Source organism: Zonotrichia leucophrys, chromosome 3, assembly GCF_028769735.1.
Source record: "Zonotrichia leucophrys gambelii isolate GWCS_2022_RI chromosome 3, RI_Zleu_2.0, whole genome shotgun sequence".
NCBI classification, from domain to species: domain Eukaryota; kingdom Metazoa; phylum Chordata; class Aves; order Passeriformes; family Passerellidae; genus Zonotrichia; species Zonotrichia leucophrys.
In genome coordinates this window covers 102,288,101-102,306,757 of record NC_088172.1, presented here as the reverse complement: position 1 = coordinate 102,306,757, position 18,657 = coordinate 102,288,101, and the positions used below count along the sequence as shown (strand labels likewise).

General features: G+C 40.8%; 1 protein-coding gene across 19 annotated transcripts in view; it reads left to right on the top strand.

The window, feature by feature from the left end:
• Nucleotides 1-18,657, top strand: part of CCDC88A (coiled-coil domain containing 88A) — a 74,396-nt gene that overhangs the window by 2,439 nt on the left and 53,300 nt on the right. For 18 of the 19 annotated variants that reach the window (XM_064709714.1, XM_064709717.1, XM_064709718.1 and 15 more), the window contains exons 4-5: nucleotides 13,138-13,246; nucleotides 16,799-16,868. In XM_064709714.1, the coding sequence (XP_064565784.1) occupies nucleotides 13,138-13,246; nucleotides 16,799-16,868 (179 nt within the window). Of the gene's footprint in view, nucleotides 1-13,137; nucleotides 13,247-16,798; nucleotides 16,869-17,388; nucleotides 17,603-18,657 lie in introns of those variants that run through there. The other variant, XM_064709710.1, reaches the window with a different exon arrangement.

Sequence of the window (18,657 nt, the reverse complement as noted above, 5' to 3'; positions counted from 1 at the left end):
AGTGGAATCTGGCATGCTTTAATGAGAATTTTAAGTGCTGCATTTCACTGAAGAATAGTATTTTTATTTTACGACTTCTTTCTTCTTTTCTTGGATTGCATGGAGTAAGTAGATTGTCAGCTGTGGCCATGCATTTGAGATGTTGAACTTCTACAGTTTGACAGCTGGAAGGCAAATTTAGCACTGGAACAATGTGATTTTGAGGAATATAGTCTTAAACCTTTCTTTCCAGCCAATTTTTTAATGCTGAGTATAAATTGATGCATGGATGTAAAATGGAAAAGTGTGGAGAAGGAACATTCCCATGCCTGAGGCACTGTGTGTTGGATTTGGCTGTGACTTTGTGCATCCTTGACCCCGTGCCATGATTACTGTGCTCAGGGAGCATTGGGTGTGTATGTGTAAAAAATACACTTTGGAGATGTAAATTAAAAAAAAAATAGGTTGGTGTTCAGAACAGTGAAATGTGGAAAAGCATTGGTGTACAAATAAAATTAATTTTAGAAATCTGTCACTACACTGGAAGGTCTTGTGGGAGCTGAGATGTAGCATGGCTGGTTACTGCTTAGAATTGCCTCTTAGAACTCTGCTCATATTTTGGGAAAGTCCAGTTTGTTTTGGGTTTGGTGCCAGGATTGAAATAGGGGAAAAATTGTTTCATGTTTTGCAATGTGGTCCTGTCTGTGGTGAAGTCACTGTGGAAACCTGTGTCAACTTTTAGCCCTGTACATTTTGAATATCCATCTGTTAAGCAAGTGTCTTCATTTGCAAAAACACTTCCAAGATGCAGCTCTAAGTAATCATCAATACAGATTATTAACAGTTTTTATTTCTCTTTTAGTTTCCTTTTATTCTTTACTAACATATATTGAGGAAATGTGGCAGAAAAATGTGTGTCATGTGACTTCAAAGGAAGGGTGTTTTTTGTCAGTGTTGGGCTTGGGGAAGTTTTTTTGGTTGTTTGGTTTTTTTTTAAAGCTCAGTGACTTCACTTGAGAACTAGAGGTCTGTGGTTAGGAGCTATGGCAGTGGGGGCTGTCAGAGGTGCTGTGGTCCCGCTGTAAATATACTTTAATTCTTACTCTTTTCTTGCCAAATGTTGAAAAAACAAATTCTGTGACCATAAAAGTGAGTGTTAATATTGGATTAGGCATGGTTTGTAAACAGTTACCCAGTTCAAAAAAAAAAAAAAAAAAAGTGGCTTTGTTAGTTAGAGAAGGTTTTTTGTTCTGTTAGAAAAGAGTTAAGCCAGCTCTCCATCATCTGCAAGTGAGGGTCCAGCATTTGGTTCTCCTTGTGCTTGTCTGGAGCAACTTTATTTTCAACAATTGTAATGATTCAGACAGGGAAGGGAGGTGTCAGCATTGGGATGCTGCTGGTGCTGAGATTTGTCAGCACTGAGTTTATTAATACCTCATCCATGGGAGAATTCACTGCATTCCTGGTATGATTTTTACCTTTGGATGTTGTGTGGGACATGGGAAAAATAACCCATGGTTCAGTGGTTATATATTATATATATATTTATAACCCATGGGTTATAAATAACCAGTGGTTCAGTGACCACTTACATGTGAAGGGCTCTTCCTTGCTGGAGATGCTACAGGCCAATTGATATTATTTTTTTAAATTTTACTTTTAATTAAGGAGATTCCCAGTGTTTATAATATTAGCTCCTAACTTGGGAGAATGTCTCTAATTTCCTGTTTAAATTTAGGTCCTGTGCTTCAGGAGTATCCGGTTACTTACCTTCTGCTGGGATCACTCAGTATCTGATTCTTGTGCATAGAAACCCATCTGTCTTCCTAAATCTGAGCCTTTATCTCTGTGCTCTGTGATACAGAAAAGGGGTCATGCATCTTGGAAATAAATCAGAGCACCAGAGATGGCTGCACTGGTGCTGTGCCATGCCAGGAATGCTTCATACCTTCACTGCACCTCGGTGTCGCAGTGCTGCTAATTTATATTTATAAATATAAAGTGCTCCTAGGCTGGATGGAATCTGTGGTGTGTGGTGCTGAAATAGGGAACCAGGAGCATTCAGTGGATTAGTCACCTGTTGCACACCCAATTACAATTGCAGTAAAATAATACTCAGTTGTCCTGGAGATATTTTTCCAGATCCTGATTAACATCACCTCAGGTTTTTTTAATAGCACTGTACTGTTTATAAACTCCTCTGATCAAAAAAACCCCACAGTATTTTTACAGAAACACTGATGTTCTGCATGATATTTATTTCCATTTTTGATAGGTCTTGTTCTCTCTGAATTCCAACAGGATTGGGTAAGAAAGGATGAAAGTCTTTGAGTATGAGCTGTGCTTCCCAAACTGACAAGAGTCTTGCTGGGTGCTTTGAATAAAAAGAGACAGCTGCAAGTACTTACAAGATTGGGGCTTTCAGTACATTTACCACCACCATTAATATTTGGTCAAGCAACAAAGACTTGAAACAGTATTTTAGCTTTAATTGTTTTACATTACTGTGCTTTGTATTTGTGGAAATAAATCTGGTTTAAAGGAAGTATTGGACCCAGACTGTGTGCAGGGTTGGTAATGTACAGAACCAAACTCTGGAACTGAATTAATTTAATCCACTGTCTGGAAAATCTGGCTGCTTTCATCCATCCCAGTGTGCCTTTTATAACTTTGGTCTTCATTACATAAATTAAGTGATACTTTCCATATCACTCTTTGCATCCAGACATGCTGAAAACTACTTCAAAGATGCAGTCTTTCATTCTTCTGGCTTTTTCCCCTTTTACCATTCTCCCACTGGTTTTTGGTGACTGAATTCACTTGCAGGCCTTTCACAGCATCAGATTTTCCAGGTGGACTGGCTGCCTGGTGGTGTGTGCCTAGAATGTGGACAGCTTCCTTGGCTGCTGCTCTCAGCCCTCACTTGTGTGCTTTTTTCCAAGCACTTGAGCTTGCCAGCCCGTACTCCTGGCTTGCCTGTATCTCCCCTGCAAACTGGACTCTGCAGAGCTGGAGCAGCTGCCAGGCTCTGGGAGAGAGTGCAGCCACTCCATCCTTTAACTCCTTCTGGCAAGAGCAGCTTCAGCCAGGCCCTGCCTGCAGGGGGAATGGAAAAGAGTTTGGAGCAAAAGGAAAAGGGCTTTGGCAGCACAAGTAGCAATGTGTGTTTTAGAAAAGGGTCAGGTGTTATTAACAGATAATATTATTATCCACACCTTTATCACTTCGTGGTGTAGATTGGCACTCCCCAGATGTGCTCTGTCAGGTTTTCCACAGGTGCCAGGTGTCACTTGGGTTTGTGAGTTGCTGCTCCCAGGAGCAGCTCTGCAGCAGCAGGGCTGAGGTTTTTCCTCAGGAAAGCTGAATTTGTAACAGTCCCTTTTTTATAAAGAAGCAGATTCTTTAATAAGTGGTCCAGCACAATGTGCACCAGGACTGTTGGAATTAAACTCTTTTGATTAGAGGAGAGCAAATGCAGTTCTTAGTGTAATGATGAGTGATTTTAGATGGGACCATCAGCCTGCAGTGAGCTCTGAACTGGGCAGGTGAGGGGGACACAGGCTGATCCCTGTCCCTGTGGGTGCTTGGGTTTTGATAGATAGAGGGGAAAATGCATGGGATGGACATGGAATGCTTGAAGTGCTTGATCTTGGCCTGTCTCTGTTTTGGTAGTTTTTGTTATGCTTTTGTACCCTTTTCCACAGCTGATGTCCACTTGCCTTCATCCTGGCTACCCTGATTTATTTCTCAGCAGGAAACTACTCTGTGGTTCACTCTTGTTCTATGCAGAGTTTTCAATATTAGGAATTAAATCATCTTACTTTCCTTTACACATCCACTTCTGTCCTCTCTCCTTCATGTGCCATCTTGGTTACCTTTCTCTGACTCTGTCTCCTTATTTCTTTTGGTAGCCTGCTACAGATCCCCATCCTTACTCTAGGTTAGTACCAGGGAATAAAAGCTAAATTTAAAACTATTTTTTAATACATACAGTGAATTTTGTTAAGCCTGTCAACCCATTCCATAAATAGCCCTCTTAGATGTAATATCAAAATAACTTGTCTCAGCATTGAAAGCATTCTGGCAAGGAGAGAACATACATTCACCATGGCTTTGCAGTTCCTTTTTCAGTGAATTTTGCATTTCACATTCTACATGCTGTTTGAGAGCACTCCATGAGAGTAAGAGCAGCAGTAAAATCCAGGTTTAAGTTAATACAGACACCTGGCTGATCAGTTTGTGCCTTTCAGTGGCAAAGCTGGGCTGCTTTGGGTTTCATGGGGATGCTGGTTTCATGCTCTGGGGATCTCCAACCACAAACCTTTGCAAAGTACTGCTGTGCTCTGATCTTCCCTTGAAAACTAACCCAGTTAACTGAATTTGGGTGCTAAATCAGGCTCATCTTATGCCAAATTTGAGATTTACTTCTAGATTTTCTTCATTTGTTCTGTTCAGAAGAGACTTTTGAGTTTTGTGTTTGTTCATATTTTTGTTTCCTCCTCTTTTTTCTCTAAGCTAAACAGCAATTTGTTGCCCTCCTTGTCTTTTGTAATGCACCACTTTTCCCTAGGTAGTAATTATTTAGGGATCAAGACATTTTCCAAGATGCTGCTTTGTTAGAGCACGTGACCTGCGTGGTCAGAGATGATTTGGGAATAACTGTGGGAGAGTGTCTGTGTTTGTTTGCTTTGTTTCAGAGCCCAGCCTTTATCCTGAGGATGCTCCAGAGGCAGTTGTTGTTGAGCACTGTTTGCAAAATGCTTCTCTTTTGTTTAATGGGATGAATTGAAGCAAAGCTGCTGCTTGACCCAAGCAAAAATTGCCTGCTGTTGTATTTTGGGATGGGAGATTGTAAGGGAAGAACCCATAAATGGTGTCTGTTGTATTCCTGGCCATTGAGTGAACCTTTGTGCTGCACATTTAGAGACACTCCAATACTTGCTTTCTTTCCTGCAGTGACAGAAGACAGTCCACTTAGGTTTATTACAGAATTTTATCTTGGTTTAAGCTTCAGGGAAATATTTGCTCTAGTTTTTCTCTGTGTGGTATCTTTGTTTTTCTTAAATAAGCCCCTGAGCAAAAAGTGTCTGCTGGAATTTCCTGGTAGCTTGGGAATACACTTGCTGTACATTTAGTGTTGTGTGTGCTGGGCAAAACCAGAGTAGAGATACTGGGAGATACATGAGAAAATGCAGGCAAATGTCACATTGTCACTGGTCTTAAAATGGGTGTAGAGAAATATGAAAATATGTATTTTATTGTTAATCAAAAGATGTATTTTATTATTAATCAGTTACTTAGGGTTTATTTCCCTTCATAAGAAAGGAAATTATAGTCATGTTTCAACCAAAAGTATTTCATGGAAACCTGTGGTGCTGTTTTTACAACTGAACACCTTTCTAGTCCCTGAAACTGCAATATTTGTGTAGCCTTGGTGCCATCACACACCAGCATTTCCTGTAGTTGTTAGTGCTGAGCACTGGGGTGTTTACCTGTGGTCAGACTGTTTGTGACTCTGAAGTGAGAACTCATTTTCTTGAGAATTTGGATCTTCAGCCAAGTTTAAGGTCAAGAGTAAAATGAGTGAACATTTCTCCAAGTCTTTCAAAGGAGAAGCAATTTTTGGTAGTGCTGTGATTATCACATAAAGTTAAGTACATACTGCTGGGGTGCTGTTAGTTAGGATCCAAGAAAAAAAAAATTGTCCTTGCAAACTCCTCTTAAAAAGTTTTTTTTTCAGCTTAAATTAAAAAGACTGCATAAATGTGTATTGCTTTTAAATCCTACATAGGAGTTTTCCCTTATGTGAATATTTTAAATGTGGCAGTGCCTGTGTGAGCTGATGTTACCATGCTGGGAATGGGATGTTGGGATGTTTGCAGAGCTCCCATCATCAGTTGCTTTGAGGTGTTAATCACAAAGCCGAGTAGTTCTCAGCTGCTCTGCTTTTTGGTACTGAGCTGAATAGGTTTTGAGAATTTGGACTCATTTCAGAAATAAAAAATGTTGGCTCTGAGAGGGAAAATAACAGGCAGTGCTTGAAGTAGAAGTCAAAACTTCAGACTGCAATATCCTCAGTATTTTGCTTCTGTGGCATGTCCAAGTTGTTGCTTTCCTGACCTTTGGCCTGTACACTCTTGTCCTTAGGCACCTTTTGGATTTAGTTTAATTTGGAAAATTGTGTGGTGCAAGCACTCCAGCAGTTTAGTTCTCCCTTTTCAAATGATATTTCCTGCTAAACCTTCTGTAGTTAAAAAAACTCTTCAAAACCAACCAAAGCAAACCAACAAGATGTTCCTTGAAAGATATTTCCATTTGCAAGGTAGAGTGTGTTTGTCAGACTTTCTGGTTCTCATATGTTTTTCCTCACTAAAAAAAAATTTTTGTTTGTGGAAGTTTCTTGTGGGAATTCTCAAATTTTTAATACCCAGGTGTGTTTATTTTGTGTGTTAAGTGTTCTGTGGTGCTCTGAATCCTGCAGATTTTCCTTATTTTGTGTGTTAAGTGTTCTGTGGTGCTCTGAATCCTGTAGATTTCCCTTCCTGTGGGTGACCCTTGTTAATGTGGTGGCAGCCAGATTACTTCTTGCCAGCTGTGCCATTCATGGATTTGTTGTGAGGAGCTCACCCAGGTTACTCGGTGTGGTCAGCAGTGACTCACTAGGTTCAACTTTTGGCAGAAAGCTTTATTTTTTTTACATACTACCTTTTAGTGTGATGGGAAAAGAATAGTCAAGGTGACACAATAATAGTGAAGTTATTTCATTCTATTTGATGAAATATCTCATTAAAGGAGCCGTTCAGAGCATGGACGGCCTTAAAGACAGTGGAAAGTTGGAACTGAGGGTCTGTCACAGACACCTTTTATGAAAAATCTTTTCTCCTTAGGATTTTTTCTCCTGAGAAGCTGAGAGGCCTCAGGAACAAAATGTAAACATTGATTATCTGCTGCTGTGGAATGCAGCAGGTGCATCTGTGATTGGCTCATGTGGTTGTTTCTAATTAATGGCCAATCACTGCCCAGCTGGCTCAGACTCTCTGAGCCACAGCCTTTGTTATCATTCTTTCTTTTTCTATTCTTAGCTGGCCTTCTGATGAAATCCTTTCTTCTATTCTTTTAGTATAGTTTTAATATAATATATATCATAAAATAATAAATCAAGCCTTCTAAACATGGAGTCAGATCCTGGTCTCTTCCCTCATCCTCAGACTCCTGTGAACACTGTCACAAGGGTCCAAGGTTTTGGTCTTTGCCACAAGAGTTTGCTTAGTCCCAGATGTGTTTAATCAAACAGGTGAACTGTTTTACTTCCTTTCTTGTTTTCTCACACATTTTAATCACCTCTTCACTGCAGTTAGGGAAGAGAGAACAAAAATAAACCTGGGCTGTCCTGCACTTTGTTTAAACCCTGGGAAGAAGAAATGAAAGCTCAGTCAGCAGACCTGTTGAATGCCCTGTGGTTTGCCTGGCTGTTGGCACATTCCCGTGTCCCTGCCAGTGTGGGCTGTCAGGGGATGTCCCTTCACACTGATGGGGACCAGGCAGTGGCTGTGCTGTGCAGCAGGGCCCCATCCCTGGGGCAGGCAGACGCAGGCAGGACACAGCTGCAGCTTTTCCTGCAGCCTGCAGCCTTGGGGAGCCGTGCAGCTTGAGCAGCTGAGAGGCTGAGGCTGGCAGGGGAAGCTGTGTGCCCAGATCTGTTCTTGGCAGTGCTCCCTGGGATCCCACCAGCCACTCTGGGTCAGGCCACTTGGTCGTGGTTTGGTTGTTTTGTATTTTTCAGTAGGCACAGGGCTTCAGCCTCCTAGCAGTTGATGATGTTGGACATAATCCTGGGAAGTGGGGTTTTGTGCAAGGGCCAGAAGACTTTTGATGTGAGTCCTGCTTCCTAAAGCTCCCAGGATCACGAGGCAGCAAACGTTGGGTACAGCTGTTGGACTGCTGGCACCCACAGGCAGCCCTTGCTGAGTGCAGAGTTAGCACAGTGCCCTTAAATGAGGTATTAATATTGATTTTGTGGCACAGTTATCTCAGGGTTTGGGGTGTCTCCAGATGTTTGAGCAGCTGACCATTTCAACATTGTATTGGTTGCTGCTCAAGCAGTATCGGCTCAAGGATAGAAATACAGTGTTTTACAACTAAAGGTAGATTGTAAAATGTTAAGCAATCTGAAGATTATCCATTATTCTCTAGTAAAAGCCCCATGGTTATTTTCACTTTTTTATTGTTTTGTCAGTAAAAGGACAGTGCTGTCCTAAGTCTCTTTGTCAAACACATTTTGAGCATGCTTATTATTTTTGTGCCAGTAGTAAATAATGAAGGTGCTGCTTTATTAGTTGAAGTCTATCCCAAAATACTGTTATCAGTAATTACTGAAATATTGGACAGGTACCTCAGCATTCCAGTTCAAAGGACTTTGCAGAAAATAAACCTTATTAGGCATGCAGCATTTATTTGTACAAGTGAAGGTGCTGCTTTTTTAGTTGAAGTCTGTCCCAAAATTCTGTTATCAGTAATTAGTGAAATATTTGACAGACACCAAGAGTGAACCTCAGCATTCCAGTTCAAAGGACTTTGCAGAAAATAAACTTCATCAGGCGTGCAGCATTTATTTGTACAAGTGAATGCTGTGCTGCTGTAAGCTGAAGCACAGGGTAGCATTTCACTGAACTCACCAAACACATTCAAACAATGGTATATTTCAAATTAGGGAGCGTTATGATACCAGACTTAATCATTAAGTACCATCAAGGAACAGATGGCAGGGGAGGACACAACTGGTTTGCAGTCTGCATAGATTTAAGCACGAGGCCATTAAGCTATCACATTCCCATTTCTGATAGATTTTGGTCAATGAAAAATTAAAGACACATAATCCCTGATTATATGAAGTCTCAATCTGTGATTCATGACACTGGTAGTATTTCAAAAATCACTGAAGTTCCCTGTGTAATCAGGAGTTTTAAACTAATGCATTATTGGGATAGATGCTCCTGTCTGCTTTTATTGCTATTGAAATTAATGTATCTTGTCATAAGTAGGTTGCTCTTAAATGTAAAATTGCTTCAGGGCATCTTTTACCGCTCTGCTTCCTATCGACTTCTAGACAGATTTGCCCTATTTTGCTGGGCTGTTTGCCACTGAAGCAGCTCAGTATCCCCACCTCATAAAAGGAGCACTTCAGAACAGGGGTGGCCTTAAAAATGTTTATAGCAGCCACCAGAATCTGAGGGGTTTAAAAAGCTGCTTTTTAAAGCCATGTCTTAAACTGGCAACATGGACCTTTTTATTTTCAAAATTATTTCATTTGCATCCTGTATTTCCATCAGTTTATTTCAGTGTCATTGGACCTATTTACTATTATATACTTTACTATTACTTTTATATACTATACTATCACTATTATATACTATACTTTTATACACTATACTATATACTATTATATACTGTTCTAGTTAACAGAATTGGTTTGCACTAATAAAAATATAAACATTATACTGGTCACAGAAATTCAACAGTTCAACTTATGGGTATAAGTAAAGTACTTCATTAAAATCTTTAATTAGTTTTTCAGAACTGTAAATGAGTTTGGAGTTGCTCCTAGAAGGTTCTGACAGTTCATGTTTAGAATTTTATCTTTCTGCATGAAAAGTAGTTGCACATCAGAGTTCATGCTTAGTAAAAAGTATTGGTATGCCATGACTTGGACCAGCCTGAAAAAATACAGTTTTACAAACCACATAAAATGGGAATGTGCAGCCAGCATCCTGCTGTATTATTCCCTCTTCAAGAGGGACAAATCAAGATATCAATACTTGAGATGATGAGCTATATTGACTAAATAAATAATATTTAAAATTCTGTTTGGTGGATTAACAAGCATTCAGGTTGGAGTCTTTGAGAAAGTGAGACCTGGTTATCAGTATTGGAAGTGAAGGTGGCTTTAGTTGGTTTTCTTTTTTTTAAATAAGGAATTTCCTGTTCAGAGACCTAATCATGGTCCTTTCATAACCCTGGTGTGAGGAGGGATCTGTCAGGTCTGTGCTTGGCTGTTCCATACACAAACCTGACAGTTCTAACACAATGTGAAAGGTAGAAATAAATCAGGGACTGGAGATCAGGGAGCTCTGCTTGGGGGGAATCCTCACTTTCCAACATGGACTTTTCAGCACAGGATCATTTCAGTGGGTAGCCTGTAAACAGTCTGTGTTTATAACCATTTAATGGCATCATGTGGTTAGAAAAATCTCAATTACTGCAGCACAGAGGTGAATGAAGTCCTGTTTGCACTGGAAGGTGCTGAGAGCAGCATTGCACTCTGGCAAGCAAGGGAAACCATTTTTTGTCCAATTCCCTCATCTTAATCATGTACTAATTAAAAGTGTCAAAGGCAAGACCTCCCATGGTTGAAGAATAATGAGCCAAGAGGACATTCATTACCAAAAACCAGAAAAAGGAATCTGCTACCAATAGTGAGTTATTATAAATTTAAAATGATTGGAAGAGAGGAATACTGATATCTCACTACCTTGCTTTTATTGAACCTTAAAACCAGTGGGTTCAACTTCTTGTTCCCACTACCTGCTTTTAACTTCTGCTGAAAAATGTTAAGGGAACTTGGAGTTTGGGGTTTCTGTCAGACCCTTTGCCATAATCTTTTGGAAAAGTTGAAAATTACAAAAATAATTTTTTTCTGTGCACCAGGTTGTCCCAAGGCTGACATTCTGATTTGAACTGCTGGTCATTTGCTCTAGCAGAGCATCTTGAAACTGGCCAGTGGAATTTTCCCAGTGCTAAAAATCCAACTCCAGAGCACGTCTGCAGCCCAAGTGTTCCCAGCAAAAATTCACAATCTCACTAAACTGCTTCCTGCAATTTAAGCCAACAACAAAAAGCCAAACCAAAACAAAAAACCCTCCAAATTCTGTTTTAAGCTACAGGAATGAATCATTTTGGCACTAAGCTTGTCATGGAGGGAGTGAGGTTGTTCCAGCAGCCCTTCCCTGCTGCCTGGGCTGGTCCTGTGGTGCCATGAAGATCCAGTGCTATGCAAATATTGAAGGTTTTGTTCATCCACGATCAATCTCAATATCCTAATGCAGCTTTGGAAAGGAGAAAATGGAAATCCTGAGCTTTTATGACGTTTGTGTTCTGAGTTCTTGTGGTTGCACACTAATTTTGGTGTTGATGCTAAAATAAGAGCTGGCACAGCATCCAGGAAACCCCTGTGCCCTGGTTAGAGTGCATCTGAAATGTGGGCCTGTGGAAATGCTGCTGAAGATGATGAAAAAGCCAGAGATAATCCCATGGTCATTAAGATTAAAGATGAAGATTAAGGGCCCAAATCGGCCTTTTGGAGATATGCATGCAGAAATTGGAGACTTCAGCTGATCTCTGTAGGTCAGCAGGATTTATTGTGGATTTTCTCTGCTGATTTTAACAAATTTGAATGAATTCAGTGTGGAAAGGAGTCCAGTTCTGTGCATCTGCAAAGCAGAATTATTTTTAGCCCATTTGGTTGCTTTTACAGCTACAGGTTGGCTGATCTAATAAACCCAAGGTCACATCTCAGTCACATGGTTTGGCTAATATGTTCTAAAATTTATTTTAATTATTTATAATATTTTTAGGAACATGGTGATGAGCATTTAGGAATGAGGCAATTATCCATGTCCTAATTTTCCTAGATTTATAATAATAAATATAAAAAAAAGATACTGTGCCTGCTGCTTTTCTTTAGGAATGTCTGAGTGTTGGAGGTGCATTTTTTAAATATGACCTGACTTCCTTTCCCAGCAGTGGTTTTTCTATTATTTCTATTTGTGTTTATAAGCCAGGAAATGCTGATAGCAATAAACTGAAGAAAAGACATAAATATATATATATTTTTTTTAATCTAATATTCTAAATTTAAAGCTTGCTGTAAAAGGCAAATAAAGTTTGTGTAGGTAAGTTATATATAAATGAAAAATATGTAATTTTTGTACAGAGAGTATGTGAAACTACCAATCAAAGGGATAAATTGCATCAGAGTAAGTCATGATACCACAATATTCAGGTCATTTTTGTTTTATAGCAAATAACTCCTCTTTCTGTATTTGATTCTGACTCTAATCCTCTGTCTGTGAGTTATTGAATTCCATTACTTTTGCACATTACCAGGATCATTCTTCATTGCCATAGCATTTTTTGAAGGTTGTTCTTTGGTTTTTTTTTGTTTTTTTTTCTCCTAAAGTTTGCCAGTGGCTGTTCTGGAAAGTGTATTGTGTATTCCATTGTTTAAATCATTAATGACAATGTTGAATAAAACCAGAGCCAGCAGACACATATCCCTGCTGGGAGCCCTGGTTTGCCAGGGAGAAATTGGTGGTTTGTTTTTGAGTGCAGCATCCCAGCCAGCTCTCATTTATCTGGTCATAATATCATTAAACAATACAATAATACCATTAAATATCAAAAGTTGTGTTGTGCAACTGTATCAGGAATCTGTAAAAGTGAGAAGCTTCACTTTGGCCATCCCTTAGGAATTCTTTAAACATTTCAGGGAGTGTTATGGGGTGTGCTTTGATTCTGCATGGTTTTCCATGGGAAATCCCAGTGAATGGCTGTCCTGCTGCCCTCTGTGTGTTACAAGGAATTGAAAAGGGGAACTCACCTGCATTTCCTCAGATCCTTTTGCTTTGTGGAGGAAAAAGTGATTGATTTCCTCCCTGAAGCCAAGACAAACCAGAGAAAAATCTGGTGGTATACGATAGCACATGACAAAAACTCCAATTAATAATCCCTTTGTTGTCACATTCCAGCAATCTGTAAATACATTTAAAACAGTTTAGTCTATGTTAGCATGATGTGTTTGATATTCATCATCATTCTAAAAGTTAAAATTACATTTTATACCTAATAAATACCATCATAGAGCCACCAACACTTTGCTGTCAGAGCCAGCAAACAGCAATGTGGGGCTGGCTCTGTCAGAGACATTTCAAGCTCCTTCCATCTTCCACAGCTCCTTTTTGATTTGTGGAGGGGAAAACAAGGCTGGTTATCAGGACCAGGAATGGCTGTGCTGGCACTTTAACTCTACCATTTGTTTCATAGACAAAGCTTTAAAGATGAATGGTCAGTGTGTTTAATGTATTCTTTTTTTTCTTTTTGCAGCAATCCAAAGTCTGCTAATCAGAGGATAAATAAGAAAGTGAACAATGATGCATCATTAAGGATTCAAAATTTGTCTATTTTGGTGAAACAAATAAAAACTTACTATCAGGTCAGTAACTGTTTGTTGTGCTATGTTTTGCCTGGAATTATTTCTAAATTTTCTTCTGTAGTTATGGCTGTAAGGGTAACAGGAGTAAGATGAATAAGAGATGATTGTTTAGATATCTGGTCAAATTTCTTATCAGTGTTTACAGATATAAAGGTGGTGTGGGCACACTTTTGTATGAGTAATGATCTGTTTACAGAATAGATACTCTGTGTGTGCAGTTACTGCTGTGGTTGGTATTTTCTGAGTTGAAGCAAGTTTTGTGCCAGTGTCACCAGTGTCCCTTCAGTGTGGCTTTAGTGCCCTTCCCCACTGCCCTGCTCCTTCCTGCCTGGAGAGCCCAGAGCTGGCAGAAACCCTGTGCTCTGCCTCTCCCTGCACTCCTGGAGTCTGCTGCTCCTCCTGTGTCCTCACACAGCGTGTGCTTCCCAAAATTCTGAGTGCAGTGCTGTCACTGCTTCCCAAAATTCTGAGTGCAGTGAGGATCCCCAGCTGTCACTGCTTCCCAAAACTGGGATTGCAGTGAGGATTCCCAGCTGTCACTGCTTCCCAAAATTCTGAGTGCAGTGAGGATCCCCAGCTGTCACTGCTTCCCAAAATTCTGATTGCAGTGAGGATCCCCAGCTGTCACTGCTTCCCAAAATTCTGAGTGCAGTGAGGATCCCCAGCTGTCACTGCTTCCCAAAACTGGGATTGCAGTGAGGATCCCCAGCTGTCACTGCCCTGCCCAGCCATGGAACACCTTCCCAGCACTTCCCACCCTTTTCTCCTGCACCTGGATTTATGTGCTGCCTGCTAAGGCCCATGTGCTTTTCCTTTTCTAAAGGAAGTAATTTTCCACTAGGCATTATTGTTCCACAGCTGGTGCAGCAGGAGGCACAAACACTGACAGGATTGATCTTTTTGGGAGCACAAAGCATTCCCCATCCTGCACTGGCCTCATGGTATCACCAGTCCAGGTGCTGCAGGACCAGGCAGAATTGCTGGCATTTAGGTACCTTGGATGGTTCAGGATTGCAGATGTTGCTCCAAACCTTTGTCAAGTTTATTAGAGCTTTTAAAAAAAAAAAAAAATTTATGAAGCAGTTAAACCAGTCACCATGCCTTTAGTGGTCCAAGTTATATTGATCTGCCCTTTTTTAGAGTGTTTTATACACTTTTCTCCCCAGTGTTTCAGGGTTCTGGTCACCATGCAAACATGTGCTGGTGTTTTTAGCAGCAGTGAAGGCTGGAGAGCTCCTTGCAATCCAGAATTGCTTTTTGCATGTGCAGATACTCAGTCCCTGCAGTGGCTGCAGGGAGGTTGGTGCTCTGTGGTAGTTCAAGTGTTAAAGGATGGGCTGTTTCACAAGGGGTCACTTGAGTTCCTGCCACCTGTGCAATTCCCCAAGGCAGGAAAGCTGGGGCTGATGGATGCCCTGGAATCAAAGTGAGAGGCCTCCCTTAGGCTGGGGGGGCAGGAGCCTCACAGCCCAGTGCTCCTGAGAGCTGGGAGTGCAGAAACCCTGCCTGGGGCTGCTCTGGGGCTGCTCTGGAGCCCAGGGAGGGGACAGGACACATTCACTGCACTGACACAGGGTTTCCTCAGGGTTGCCATCAGACACTGACAACTGTGGGAATTTGGGATTTTTAGCACTGTGTTAACCCAACTCTTTAACACTTCTCCTTGTGAGCTTGTCCATGCTGGTTTTGTAAGATCTGTGGAAAACCTTCTCTCAGTTCAGTGTAAAATCACATCGGTGCTGTGGATGTACCTGTCAAAAACCTGCACTGGTAGGATGTAACATTCAGAATTAAGGTGTTATGTTAGATTAGTCACTTTTTTTTTTTTTGTTCCTGTATCATGTTTGTTATTCTCTGGAATTACAGTCTGGTCCTGAAGCAGTAATTGGTGTGTGTACATTTCTTGGCAGTGTAGGAGCACGGAACTGTTCTCAGCAGTTAGCTCAAGATAAATTATTCTAAATTTTGGTGGGCTCCAGAGGTTTAATCCAGTGAGTGTCCATGACTGTCAGCAGATTGGACTGAGGAGGTGAAAATGTTCAGTGAAATAAATGCTGGTGAGCTGTGCAAGTTTGTGCAAGCACAGCCAGTGCTGAGGTTAACACCAAGAGACAGAAAAGGTGTCAGACATCTCTGGGGCAAGGCAGAGGTGTTGGAAGGAAACAGGTGATCCTGTCTGTTCAGGGCACAGCTGCTCATGCTCTGCTTTATGATAGCATCATGGAGTTATTTGAGATACTCCCAAAAACCACCCCCAAAAAACAACAAAAGCAAACAACAAAACGCCACTCTAAAAAATTTGTGATTTTCTTTCATAATAGCTGTTGGCACTCATTAAATTCATTATATTTTATCTGTTTTATATTGGTTTGAAACATCCTGTGGTGCGCTTCATGTCTTATTTTTATTTGAAAATTGTCTTTATCAAAGTCTGAGAAATACAGGTGTCACAGTTGGTTAAGTTTTGTGATATTGGAGGAGGTCAAAGCTGTTTTCTCCCTCCTTATATTTTGTCTTAGGCATGTCCAGAGGAAATGTATATTTTGCAGTCTAGTATTAATCAATTCAGGTATAATTTTGATGTTGTGTATGAACAGGTGGGAACTTTCAAGTATAGCTGTAACTAATAATTTCTACTGGTGTTTTTTAAGAAATATTGGGGATTTTTTTCAATTTGACCTAAGGCAAGTGGACCTGTGTTAGGTTGATGCTTACAGTGGCACCTGATGTGTGCCCTGGGCTCTTTTGGAATGTGTTGCTTTTGAGTAGGAACATTTTATATAATAATGGATCTGTCACTGTGGAAAACCAAAAAGCCTGACTATAGGATGGCATCTGCTGGGAATAAATATCTGGGAACAGGAGAAAGACTCCTCTGCTTCAGGAGAATTAGGCTCTGTCTAGACTGGGGATTTGAGCCGATTACAGCCATTACAGGAGCCCCATTGATGGGATCCATGGCACAGATAGGCAGAGCTGCTGCCTGGTGTGTGCCACTTCCAGCTGAAATTCCATGGCATTGTGCACACAGGGTTTGTACCTTTACATTCACAGCTGGCCCAGTGGCACTGCAGCAAAAACCCCTGGGATTTTCACATCCACCTTTTGGTGAGGCCAGAGAAACCGTGAAATAATGGAAATAGATCTTTTTTTGCAGTAGAAATGCACCTTAGAGCCAGTAAAACAAATATGTATCAATAGGTTAGTCAGGAAAACATGAACATAATAAATTGAAAGGGTTTTGCTGCATTCTGAGACTCAGGATCTCGTTGGCTTAAGATCCCTAAGCCAGCTCATTGCCACGAGGGGATTTTGCTGTGTGAGATGATTGTGCAAACCAGTAAAACAAAGCTTCTGTGGAAGTAACTCATATTTGTTAGTTGTTTTTTAATTAGAAAGTAAATAAGTATTTTATGAATTGTATGCATGAAGTCCTGAAGAATATTAAAACTGTTTAATTAATACTGATTTCTCTTTAATGGCTGTTGGCATTTGATGTTTGCTTTCATTCAGTACATGTGATGTAAATAATGTTTTAATTAACTTTTATAGGAGACTTTGCAGCAGTTGATCATGATGTCTTTGCCAAATGTGCTAATAATTGGCAAAAATCCTTTTTCTGGTAAGTTTATTTTTGACTAAGATAAAAATGTATACTGGTGTGATCATTTATATTCTTTCACTGGAAATAAAATTCCTGAAGGGTTGAGCCTTTCAACAGAAGATTGTTTATCAGAGAAGTGGTTTAAGAATGATGAGTAATGATTTAATAATTATTTTCTTTGTCCACACAAAGGGTCCACACTAAAAGATGTGTTCTGTCACAGCCTCAGCCCTGGCTTTCACTAGGATTTATACTGAGCCCAGTGCATTTCCCAGCAGCCAGTGAACCACTGATGGCACAAAGTTAAAATTTCATGTATTCCCAGCTACTGCACCTTCAGCTTTCTTTACCTGTCACTGCTGAGGGAATTGGCAGTCCAGTGCATCTCACTGGATCCAGCTCCTGATCCTTGTTTCTCCTTCCCCCAACCTCTCCTGCTTCTCTTGCATCCATACCTGAAAAATATTGCAATTACCTTCTTGTTTTCTCCCCTGAACTGACACTGTCTTCTCCATGCTCCCACCTTCTCTGCTTCCAGCTCTGAGAGTTGCAATTTTCAGACCAAGAAAATTAGCCAGTGTGGATCCAGCTGCCTGTCCACAGCCTCTCGGGGATGTGTGCACCTTGCTCTCAGTTCCAGCAGCACGGAGCAGACACACCTGGCCTGCAGGGAGCCACTGTGGACTGGGCACAGTTTATCCCCCTGGGTGTCCTGTGCCCCAGGTGTTGTCCTGCTGGCGTTCAGCAGAGAGGTCAGGAACTGCTCTTGCAGGCTCTGTGGCTTCCCCTGGCTGCTTTGGTTTCTTTGGGATGTCTCCTCTGCTGCTGTGTCTGTGGGCCAGGGGCTTCCTCATGAGCCAGAAGAACCATCTGTGTTTCCTCACTTCCCAGTGCCAGGGCTCATAACATTGGTATTTTCCATTTCCCATCTGCACTATCCCATCTCTGGAGGTATCTTGCTTTAATTCCTGTGGGTTTTACTTTCTGCTTCTGAGCATTGCTGCTTTTGCTTCCGAGGTCACAGCTTTTTCAGTTTTTGTACGTGCAGCTGCTGTCATATGCACCAAGAAGTGTGAGTGTGGTCTCCTCCTTTCCAAAAGAACAGAATGCATTGTGCTTTTTTGATTTTGATTCCAGACTCTCTTAAGGTTTTCAAAAGACTCCATGGATTTGCCTAGAAAGCAGATTTACTGGAAAAACAGATTTAAAAAAAACCCCAGCTCGTAGTATTGTTTTGTAGTGACATTTTTTATTCTGCTCAAGATACTGAGAGAAAATGTTTTAACAATATTGTATAGTATAAGATGACATTTCACTGAAAATGCACTATCAAACCCCACAGAGGTAATATTACATTCAGTTGTATACATCCAATTTTATGGTTTGGTCATTTTTAAAGAGTTGTCTTTGTGTTTTGGGATCTGTGGTTTGGCAGCTCTGCTGGTGTGTGCTTTGCTCTTCTGTGGGGATTTTGTTGGATTTGTGAGAAAGTTTGGACTTTTCTGTTGTGTAGCACTCACATTTTCATGAAATGGTTATGCTTGGACAACATTCTTGAAGGTGTTTCAGTTTCCTGCTGGAGTTCAACCACAGAGTTTGGTCTGAACTAGAATATTGACCTGTTCTTCTGGGTTCTGTCCAGAACCTTTCCCCTTTGAAAGTGAGGGCTGCTCTTGCTGTGTCCCTTGGAAGAGGATCTCATCCCTACATTGGATTTTTAAAGCTTTTTTTGGGCAGATGCAGGGAAATGAACCAAGGGATCTTTGGAGACACTTGCTGTGCAAATCTGCTTGCATCAAGGCAAGCC